The sequence below is a fragment of the Lucilia cuprina genome, chromosome 4 (genome assembly GCF_022045245.1).
Source record: "Lucilia cuprina isolate Lc7/37 chromosome 4, ASM2204524v1, whole genome shotgun sequence".
Classification (NCBI taxonomy): Eukaryota; Metazoa; Arthropoda; class Insecta; order Diptera; family Calliphoridae; genus Lucilia; species Lucilia cuprina.
The window spans coordinates 30,391,073-30,403,731 of NC_060952.1; the positions used below are offsets into that span (position 1 = coordinate 30,391,073).

The window sequence follows — 12,659 nt, forward strand, 5'->3', positions numbered from 1 at the left end:
TCTATCTATCTATCTATCTATCTATCTATCTATCTATCTATCTATCTATCTATCTATCTATCTATCTACCTACCTATCTATCTATCTATCTATCTATCTATCTATCTAGTTAGTTAGTCGGTAATTAACTACCATATTAAACCCCATGATATCCTACATTTAGTTAGTGGTAAGTTTCAATAGTATGACTAAGTTAACTAGCTACAATATTAGTTAAATATACTTAATTAGTACGTTTAATATATAATTAGTTATTAAGTTTAATTTGATAAAATTCTACTTCGATTCGAAATATTTTAAATATTAATTTATAATTTTTAATATATTTTTGCAGTGTACTTTATTATATATTTGTTAGTACAAATGGTTATTATTTAAGAATCTAAATTATTTATGGCAATAAAGTTTTTTATATAAAAATACCTTACCTTTTATATAAAAATACCTTAATTTAGTAGTTTTTTTTTTTATTGAAAATAAAGGAACGACTTTTCATTTCTTTAAAACTTGAATCAAGTAAAAAACGAAAAACATTGTTTTTTTACTTTAAATGCAGATTCACTTTTAACATTGTGTGCAAAAATATAATTCATTATGATCACTTTTTTCAAAAATAACTTTAAAAAACCAGCAGAAAAGAATATTTTTTGGAGTCAAAGAACTTTAAAAATTTGTGCACGCATTGAAATTGTTGCCAATATTTCACACAACTTTGGAACTGGCTTTAAAGATTTAAACTAAAATATAATAAAAAAAAAAGAAAATCAAGTACAATTTTTGGGGTTTTATGCTTTAATCTAATGTTTGTGTGTGTTTTGCCAATTTGCCGCATTTAATCAATCTATAAAGACTTCAGGCATAAAATCATGGCAGACAGAGACGGTCGTCATATCAGCAATAACATTTTTGGCAGGCACACACCACTATCAATGAGCAATGATTGTTTTTTTTTGGTCCAGATTGCTTTGGTTGTATATACAAGTAAGTATTGTTTGGTTGTTTACGGTCCGGCTCCAACACAATAACACATAATGTCAAATGACACTCCTTACAAAAGAATAAATGGTTTGTTTTTTCTTGTTTTCGATTTAAGAAGTTGTTTTTTTTTTTTTGTCTTGCAAAAATAAACTCCATAACAATTAAAGTTCTTTTCTTTACATAATCGTCCTTTTAACCCCTTTCCAGCGTTTTTTGTATTTTTTTAAAGGTCTTTAAACTTGGTTTTTGGAGTTTTTTTGTTGTTAAAATTAAACACGCTTTTGCGCACATGCCACAAAAATCTACACTTTTTTTTGGCGTAGTGGGCTTGAACTGTTCTTAGAAATTTAAGAAGTTCGATGTTGGAATTGTTTTTTTTTTTTAATTTTTTTCTCCAGCAAGATCTTTAATCTTGCTGGTTGGTATTTTTTTTTCCAGAAAAAAAGGGTAGAGAGTTAGACAAAAGGGTCGATTAAAAGTTTTTTATTTGCATTTTAAAATTATTTGTTTTTTTCCTGGTTGCTGTTGTTATTCGCTCGTTAAGAAGGTGATGATAATGTGTATGATGATCTGAATATCAATTTCATTAAAATTAAACAAGAATTTTAAAGGGTTTAATAAAAAGTCCAAACACAAGTTTTAAAAGATTGTTTTGTTAAAGATATTGGCAAACGTTTTTAAAAGAAGAAAAAAGTGAATTTATTATTTGTGCGGTATATTTTTAAAATTCTCCCAATTCACAATCGAAGTGGTTGCGTTTTTTGTGACAAAAAATTTTGTTTGTGAATTGGACGAATTTCTAAGAAATTGTGTGATAACCTTTGCAAGGACTAAACAAAATTGTCCATTATCCAACTCTGCTCAATAAATTATTATTATTTTATTTACGTAAATTATAACAATTAAAGTCTACATCATATTTTATTGAAAATAAATGGGAACATTTTCGAAAACGTAAAAGTACGTAAACTAGAGCGTGACTTTTTGATAATTTTATTCGTAATATTATCAATGAAATATAGTCAAAATACTTATACAAAATTGCACACAAACAATTGACGTAGTTTTTGTGTTTTTTTTCAGAAAATGGAAAAACTAAAGTAGGTTAATGTTAATTAAGAAAACAAGAACAATTTTCTTTTCTTTTTTTTTTTTGACAAAATTTAAACAATGAATAGTGGGTGTAAAGGAAAGTTCGATGTAAATTTCTTATTAATGAATTAATTATATAAATATCATAAAAATATAGAAAAATTTGGAAGTTAAATAATGTATTTGAATGACCGTCTGTCTTTTGAAAACTCGATAAGGTCTAATCGGGGAAGTTAGAGAATTTTCTATAGATGCTGTTTGTTTGATATTGAAAATGTGTAAAATCTACCCTATTTTACACAGATCGGACCACATCTATGTATAACCCTTTTTGACAGAAAATCAGTTTGTTTTCAATTGAAAAAAATGAAGATATTAAGAATTCTATGGAATTGTCAAGAGTTCGGTTCACTATTGACTTGCATCGCTTGACCAAAGTATCTATCTGGTTTTAAAAAATGAAGATATTAAGAATTCTATGGAATTGTCAAGAGTTCGGTTCACTATCGACTTGTATCGCTTGACCAAAATATCTATCTGGTTTTTAACTGTAAAAATGCTTATTTAAACTTCTTTTTAAACACCAATAAAAAACAAAAGATTTCTGAAAAAATTCCGCCTAAAACTTATTTTTTTATTATCATTATTAAGATGATGATTTCTGGGGTAAAATGAATAATTAAAAGTTTTATTTTTGCGGTTTTATTGCTTGAAGAATTGCGACAAATGATTTTGACGAATGAAAGTGAAAGTCCAGCTGTCCAAGTTAAATGTTAAACGAGAAATAAAGCAACCACCTTAAAAAAAACTACAAATCATAAAAGTTCCTTTTATGACAATGTTTTTAACAAGTAAAATGTTAACAGAAACAAAAAATTGAATTAAATTTTGGAAACATTTGTCAGTTGAAGAAAAAAGAGGAAAAAAACTACTAAAAAGGCAAGTTTAAAAACAGTTAACAATCAGTCTGTCATTTAGTCATCACTGTTAATGTATGCTGGCTGGCCCATAAATTATAAAACTTTTGAGTAGATTTTTTTAGTTATTTGTGAAAATTATTATAATACATTAAAAAAATTTATTATATAACATAAAAAATTAAGAAATTATATAAAACGATAAGCTCAAGGCTATTTAACTATTTTATTAAGAAGCTAACTATTGCTTTTATGTTTAAATTTAGCATATACAATAATTTTATAAACCTTTGATAGGCCGACACATTTTGAACCTAGGGACCTAAATATACTTTTCTAAAGAAAAGTTGTCTTGGCGCTGTTATAACAAAAAGGACCAAAAATTACGTTTGCTAAAATTTCACAACACAATGTCTTAAATCCTTTAGAAACGTCTAACCTGGTTTCAGGCTTTCGATTTTTTTCAAACTTTGTCGGTCTGTATTATTATTTATTAATTTTTAAATTACTGCTTTTTATATGGCGAATCTATTAATCTTTTATAATTTGCAGATTTCGAATGTGTTATGCTATGTATACACCGTTGTTAGATCTTACAACGTTGGCAGTAAAATGTGCAGAAAATATCTAATAATAGTCTAAACTTACAAAGTTGTCTTCCAATATTGCCAGTAATGCTTTTTCTGGCAAAGTTGTAAAAGTAAAATTGTAAGTTCAGACAATTGTTAGACATTTTCTGAACATTTTACTGACAACGTTGTAAGATCTGACAATCGTGTATGACGGCTTTTACATAGCTGTTACACTATGGATCTTTGGATTTTACAGGTTTTATAGATTTTTTTATATGTAGAAAAACAACAACAACAATGTTGATTGTTGATCGAAAATTTTTCTTATGAAAATCTGCAGTTTTATCAAGATTTATATAAAATGTGTTAGTTTGTTACCCAGCAAAAATGAACTTCCAAAGAAGCCAAAAAGAAGTAGAATTAATTTCTGTGAAGTACTGAAAAAATACCTGAGGAAGTGATGATTTGAACATATGCTTATCATAGGAGGAATGTATTTTTGATTCCAAATTCACTACATCTGAAGTCATTTTCAGGAAGTAATTTTTATGATCTCTTTTTATAAGTTATTAGGAAGTGAAATTGTATAATTATGGAATACAAATAATTTGACTCAAATAATATTAACATAAGTAAATAAATTACAAGTATTTATCAATTAAATTCAAAATAAAATTGGTTTCATTCAAAAAATTTTATTAAAAAACGGGTAAGAAGTTATAGTCGGGGGAGGCCGACTATTACTTCGTCCCTGGGGCAATAGAATATCATGTACTAAATTTCATTCAATTATCTTCAAAATTGCGACCTGTAGTTTGACTACAAGGTTTACATGGACGGACGGACGGACATAGAAAATGATATAAATGATAAACATCAGCACAAACCCAATATATCCTCCCCACTAAAGTGGTATAAATATTTTAAAAAATTGGATCCTTTCGCTTCTTTGGAAGTCAATAAACATAATTTTCACAGCAGGTAAGAAAATCACTTAGTGCTACTATTTTTTGCTGGGTAGTTATTTGGAGATACTAAAACATTTAATATAATTATGAACTTGGGTCAAAGGAAATGTTCAAGAAGATTACGAACTGTAGTTTGATTACCAGGTTTACAAAGACGGACAGACGTAAGGACTGTTTCTGGGATCTTAAGTCAAACTAGTTCGATTCTTGTGAAAAAAGCATTTTTTAGACTAAATTAACAAAATATTGCTGATTTTTGTAGAGATACAACTAACATAATTATGAGCTTAAAAGCCTTATTTAGGGATATAGCAGTTAGGCGAAATTAGGAACCAATTTTAAACATTTTTAATAGGGGAGATCGTCCTTGTATTAAGTTTTATTAAACTATTTAGAAAATTGCGATCTATTGTTTGATTACAAAGTTTACATGAACGGACTGACGGACGGCTACCATAGCTAATTTAATTCAGAAAATGATTTTAAGTCGATTGATATATCACTAAAGTGGTGTAAGTATTGAAATCTTATAGTGTTGCTCTTAAAATTTATATGATAATTCACATATCTTTTTGCTACTTGTTTTTTTTTTTAATTTCTTAACAATATATTTTTTTTTTCAAAAAATTTATTTGTGTCAACTTACCTTCATACATTTGTGCATACTGTGGAAAGCCTGCAGCTCTAAGCCATTTACACGCTTCAACGGCTTCAATTTCTGTAAAAAGAAAAATATAAACAAAATAAAAAAATGTATTGAAAAAAAACTATTTGATCATAAATAATAATAAAGTGTTATTCAGTGTTTTTTATTAAAGAAAAAACCAAACAAACAAAATAAAGTTATATCTACTTTTGTTAACGACTCAGTCACTATATAAAAATTACATTTGAATTGCATTTTATTGTTATTGACAAAAGCCAATTTTATTTAACTTGCTATTTTTAAAAGTTTTTTGTTTCATACGTGTATGATTGAACCATACATATATGGTGGAAATGAGTTACAATCCTTATATGTTTCATACAAGTTCATTAACTTTGTGAAATGTTTTCGATTTTTTTATCAAATTAATGAAGATAATAAAGTTATTATATAAATTATCATAAAAAGTTTTGCATTTTTTATTTATAGGCTAGCATTTAATGTTGTAACTTAAAGTAAGTATTTAACTTTATTTTACACGAGACTGAATTACTTTCTAAAGATTTTATATTCTAATGTCCATTCACAAAATCTATACAAAAAGTATAATTTAAGACATTTATACAAAATTCCTTCTAAGGCAAAGTATGTTTAGATTAGTTTAAAAGATTTTATATAAACATATTTTCGGAATATGATGTTATCTTTCAGATATATTCAACAATTATTAATTGGGACAATTTTCACAAAACCCGTTCTAAGGCGAAGTCTTCAGTAAATTTTTTTTCAAATTTTCGTAATGAGTCTTGTAGGTAATGTAGTTATTTCATACATTACATGGTAATGACTTGTCGTTATCAATGAAATAAATTATATTTTTTAATAAAATTTGTAGTCCATTGTCTATAGCGTATGTAAAATAAGGAATTAGTTAGTGTTTCTAACCGTAGTCGATTTTGAAAGTTTTAAGAAATGTTGGTATTTACATCTGTGTGAAATCCATTTCAAGGCTCTCTGGATCCTTATTCAAAGGCAATTAACTTCGTCCGCTAGTTGGCCTCTTGAAAACGCAATATTGATCATATTGATAAAATTTGCTTGATTTTGAATGATGAAAAATCGGTTCACAAATGACCCTTCCGAAAAAAATTTTGCTTTCTTAACTTTCTTATATATGTAAGTAGAGTTTGAAAGAAAATATTTATTTTATTTTATCCATTACAATAGAATTACAATTGTAAAGGGACGATGAACATACGCCCGTTGTAGTGTAGCGGACCAAAGTCTTCACTGGGTTTCGAACCCACAACCTCCAGACGAATAGGTTAGCATACTATTAACTAGCCTACTGGGGAACGCAGAAACAAAATATGTATCTTTATTAAGTTTCATAAGAGTCACTCATGGACCAGTCCCTTTCAAAATCAATTCATTCAAAGACATTTAACAAATATTATAAGTTATTAAATTTATAAGGTTTTGATAGTGTTTATTTAGTGGAAACGTCCATGTTAAACAAAATATACCAAACTTTGAAGTTACCCTAATATTGTCAAAGTTTGTAAACATTTCTAACCTTGTTCTCCCTTTTCTTATTCAAAAAAGAAATTGTTATTATTAAAATCTATTATAACATTTCACAGAACTTTAAGCAGAAGGGAGTAATTACAGTTACCACAAATTAAATTACAATACCAAAGAATTAATTATTTTCACAAAATATTTTTTACCTTAAGCCACCAAAAAGAAAAATTCCATTTACTGTCTAAATTGTCTATAAACATACATATTTAGAGAAAAGGTAAATTCATGGTTATATTGTAATAAATAATAAAAACACACGACACATTTTTCCCTAAATTGACAACAATCATCATCTTCATTTAGGTTTTGAAATACCAAATCTGTTTTTTTTTCTACAAAAAAAGTGTAATAAATAATTTACATTTGAAATCTTTTTGCAAAATTAACTTTCTTTCCCTTAGTTAGATTTGTAGCCGCGTATAAGCTTGTTATAAGTTATTTATTAAATAATAAAAAAAAAACATTTTTTATACATATTGCCTAGTAACAAAATCAATGAGGGAAAAAATAAGTTATTGGCATTTAATTTCCTTCATTTTTCTACAATATAAATTCATTCGAGGGTATAGATTCGTTATTTGGCTGGTGACACATGTAGCAAGGATTTCGTTTAACTCTGTGGTATCCTTGAAAACATTCTTATACAAACACACACACAGCTAGAAGAGTAAAAAATGTTCCTTAAGCTTTTTGAAAAATAAAATAAAATACAATTTTTGTTAGAAACAAGAAAATTTACATATTATACTTTTACACGAGGAGTTCATCCACATTTATACAAACATAAAATATAGAAATAAGATGATGCTCTTCTAAAACATATTGACAAAGTTTTTTAGTGCTTTTGTATATATATTTTTTATTGATTTTTAATCAATGTATGAATGAATTTGCTCTAGTTAAAAATACATCCATTCAATAGAGTCATTTAAGTGTTACGAGTGTGTTTGTATAAAAATACAAGTGTGTATTAGAGCGGATAGATAGATGTCCTTTTTATTTATACATAAGTATATGTATGTACATATATAGTTTACAGCCAAGCTAGCATATTAGAAAAAAAGGGAAAATGTCTATTTTAAAAAGACATTTTCTCAATTGATTAATTTTTATCTATAACATGTTGTTTAGTTACAAATATACAATATATTTTGCCTTTATATGTTGTTCTTTTTTTCGGAAACCTTTATTTGCCTTTTATCTGTTAAACCTTTTAATAATAAGCAATTATTTCCAGGAATAATATTGACAAAACTTGATATAATTGAATGATTTAAACATAAAGATATTTAAAAGAATTTAATCATTAGTATAAGTTTTTACTATATCGTTTCCTAAATTTTGAGAAAGAAAAAAAAAACAACATTCTCTATAGATTATGTATGTTATGACGGCTGACTTTCAAAACGTACCTATATAAAGTTTAAACACAATTTCACTGCAGAAATCTTGAACACATGTAAAGTTTTTTTATTTTCACGTTGTAAAGTATTGAAGAAGCAAATCAGCTGTTTGTGTATTTTAACATATAATTTCAACAAGCAAAGACTTTGAATGTGTTGCGCTGATTGTAGGGTTCTATAAATCGACTTTCGAATAATCGACTTTTTTTCGAAAAAAGTCGAAAAGTCAAAGTCGACTATTTTGTTTCAAAAAAGTCGATAACGCGACTATCGTCTGTGAAAAAAGTCGAAAAGTCGACTTTGTTAATAAAAGTCGAAAAGTCAGAAAGCCTGAAAGAAAGTCGAAGAAAGTCGAAAAGTCGGAAAAAGTCGAAAAAAATCGAAAAGTCGAAAAGTTGAAAATTCGACTATTCGAAATTTGTAGAAACAAGTCAAAAATAGTCGAAAATTTTAAAAAAGTAGAAAAAAATCAAAAATTTTAACATAGTCGGAAAAACTCGAAAAAAGTCAAAAAATTCTCGGAAAAAAGTCGAAAATAGTTAAAAAATCGAAAAAAGGTGAGAAGAAGTATGTAAAATACAGCTAAATAAATCACTGAAATTGTTTTGGGCGAAAGAAAGTGAAATAACTTTTTGTATGCCCTGTGTGTTTGATATCTAATACAGATTCTGAGCTTGTGTTAAGAGCAAGTTAATTCATTTAAAAAGATTCAAACTGTATTGTCATGTTACATGCCCAACAGTTCGACAAAGATTTAATGCATCCGAAAAAAAAACATAGATACGTCTAATCTTACTTCACGGATTTACTCTTTGTAAACATCGTGACTTTAGTGTCCCTTTTGTAAGCGAGAGACCCTTGAAAAACAATAAAGCATTTTGCTTAATCTTTTCGTAATCTATGGGCTGCCTCTATATTCGAGCCGACAATATGATACCCAACACCTACTTTTAATAATAAAGCTGATTTTAAAAACATTTGCTAAAGGGCACTTTCTATGGGGATAGGGTCAAATGAAGTCCGATTATTAACATGGTAAGTTAAAAAGGTAGTTTGGGACTTTCCGACCGTACTATTGAGATGACAAACACAGGAGGGTGTGTGTGAGAAACTTTTTCTAAACTACATTTTTATTTTAAATATAGTTCTATAGGTCTATCACCGTTTGTTAAAAGTACTAGCAAACACAGCAAACCCCTTATTCATAAACAATATTTTATTCTAGAAAAGATTTATTTAACAAAATTTTCATACACAATTTGTTCTATAAACCTTTGATAAATGCTTATAAATAAGGCAGTAACTCCCATATTCATAAATGCTTAATAAAGTTTTGATCATTTATTGTAGGAATCTTGTATGGAAAATGTGCGTAATAAACCTAAAATAAGCGATTAACATCTTTATGAGTCTGGGAGAAATGCTTAAGCATATTTTAGCATTGTCTTTGTATTTTCAAAAATATATGTATATTTTCTTTTCTAACCACAAACTCAGAAAACAAAAAAACACCTTTTAACATCAAACTCATCATAGTCATCATCATCTTGAACCACCATTAACATCGCTTTTAAGAGTTTGTCAGTTTGTTTAGAATCTAAATAAAATAATACAAAGATTCTATTATAGTTTAACACACAAACACTCTCATTCTTATAAACAAATATTTACTTTAGATACCCGAGATCTTTTAGTTGTTGTTATTTTTTGTTTTGTTTTATTATAAATCGATTAAATGAGTTCATTTCCTACATAAGTTGTATGAGAAAAAAAAAATCATTTGCCCTATATATGTGTGTTGGTCGAGATAGATGTTGTAGGTTTGGAAAAATAGAAAAATAATTTTCTTTCTAATTATTTTGCAGTTGACCTCTTTATATATATACACACACACCTACTACTCAGCAAATTGTTAACTTCAATTAAGTTTAAATGCTAAGAAGTGTTTTTTTTTTTTTTGAGAATTTTATTTTATAATTTTGTTATAAACATTTTATTTTTATGAAAAACTTTAAATTTCAATATTAATTGGATTTTATTTAATAGAATTTTTCTTGTTAAATTTAAAGTTTTTTTTTACTTTTTTTAAGATTTACTTAAAACCTTGATGTTATAAGACAAATTTTATTATAAAAGTTTTAAGAGTTTTTAAAACCATAATAATTTTTTATTTTGGAACTGTTACGTAGGCAAAAACAAATTAGCTTTGAAATTGTTTTAAATTAAAAGACTCTCTTTTGACTTAATTCAAAATTTTGTGGAGAAAAACTGTTTCTGTTTTAAACTCCCCACAAATAAGTCTATAAGTTTACGCGAACACCATCATCTAGTTTAGTTTGTTATCACTAATATTCCAGGAACTACTAAGTACACAAGTGTTGTCAAAGTATGTACATACGTACGACAACACTTGTCGTTTGTCAATAAGTAAGTTAAACACGTTTGTTAAGATTTTGTCAACGGATGTGTATTAATTTTTAATTTCTTCAAGGTATGTTATTAACAAATTTTAAACATTTCGGTGTCAATTTGGTACCGAGCGTGTTTATTTCTTTTTTCCTTTGGGCACTAACTATGACCATCCTTCCTTGACAGAGCCCATGGGATATTATGATATTTTTGTCGTAACGCCCACTAACCCTACAAAGAACATATTTCTCAAAACTCATTCAACAATAGGTTTCTTATATCATCAAAGCTTTTAGATATTATACTTTAGATTCCCGGATATCATATATCCCTTACAAGTTATATAGTTTTGGAGATTTTTTAAAATAAGGAACTTGATTATTAGAACTATGCATGCATATATCCCAAAAGTGGTATTTATCAAATTAAAGCTTACAAATCATATAAAGGATTATTGGGTTTTTAAGCGACTTTTCCTCTTGCACTCGTTTGTTATATAAATAATTTTAAAATTATTTGCATACTTTTAGGCTTTTGTTGACAGAAATACCATGTAGGACTTTAAAAACTTCACAAAAAATTGTCTTATTATTGATTGAGTGCTGTTGTAGGTTGAATCCAACATTTTTTTTGCCAAGGACTATGAATTAAAAGAATTACTATGTATTACTTTTTTTTGCAGTTGTTGCTATTATGTGTTATATAAAGTTTTTATTGTTTTTCTTGCCATTTTTCTTATCCATATAACTACACGTGTCGGTTATTAGTTGATAGATTACAATGATGAACTTATTCGAGTGTGTTATTAAAATGTAAGTCAAAATAATCTTAATTAAAATTTAAATATATAAAATAGGAAAAAACAAACAATTTACATAAGAAAATATTTAATTAAGAAATTAATGTGTAAAGGTTTTTGAATGCCTTCCCAAATCAAAAAATAAAACCTTAATATTTTAATTACAAATTAACAGGTGCAAGTTATTGCTTTACACTATTATGAATAAAATAACATTTTTAAATATAACAGCAACATTATGAAAAGTTTTAAATACACGTGAGTGTTCTGCTACAACACTCACGTAACTACACATGACATTAAATAACACCGATAGATAGTAAAATACTTTAACATATCAAACTATTGTTGTATTAAAGTATGTCATTTACAGAAATTTTAAAACAATAAATCATATTGTATATACAACTGTGTGAAAATGAGAAAAAAAAAATAACTTACTACCGATAATATCTACAAGTTACAACATGAATGAGAATGACTGTTAACTGCTATTCATTGTATTTTCCCCTCCATACTACACTGTATCTTCATTCTAGAATGAATATGTATGAATGAATCTTGTTTCACATCCTGTTTCATTATTTTATGCAGTTTCTGTTTAAATGCCTGGTTAAACTTAATTATATTACAAGTTTAAACAGCAAATACAACAGCTACGTATAACTGATAGGATATGTTCAAATTATAGTAAAACACAATATTCTACATAATTCAATTAAGTTTGAAAAAAAAAAAATAAATATTATATTAAAATAATACTTTACTTCTTTCATCCTGTCATCTGCAAATGAATTATTATGTACATTTTACATATATATAAAAAAACATATGTATGAGAGAGAAAATGATTATAGTATCCTTGAACATTATATGATTGTAGTATAAGATTTCAAAATAATATTGTATTTTGTTTTTTATGTTTAAAAAAATGATTATTAATCTGCTCCAATAATGACGTCATTCTCAATGAAAGTGTAGTAAATGAAAAGAAGGTATAAGTATTTGTAAATGTAGACTTTTAGTTAGAGATTTAATTTAACTAGATGTTATACTTGAATACTGCAAACTAACGATAAACTAAGATACAGTGGTTGTAAAAGGAAGGAAATTGCCACAGAATTAATCTCCTCTGCAAATTAACGATAAACGAAGACACAGTGGTTTAAAAGGAAGGAAATTGCCATAGAATTAATCTCGTGACAAGTTGTAAAAATTCATCTATTTCCAAAAAGCAAAAAGCTTTTAAAATAATTTAAATAAATAAAAGAAATCATTGACAAAAACCACC

At 26.9% G+C, this 12,659-nt stretch overlaps 1 protein-coding gene across 2 annotated transcripts in view; it reads right to left on the bottom strand.

Moving 5' to 3' along the window:
* Positions 1 to 12,659, bottom strand: part of LOC111683327 (stAR-related lipid transfer protein 13) — a 177,259-nt gene that overhangs the window by 9,956 nt on the left and 154,644 nt on the right. For both annotated transcript variants that reach the window (XM_046948999.1, XM_046949000.1), the window contains one exon: positions 5,174 to 5,245. In XM_046948999.1, the coding sequence (XP_046804955.1) occupies positions 5,174 to 5,245 (72 nt within the window). The remainder of the gene's footprint in view (positions 1 to 5,173; positions 5,246 to 12,659) is intronic.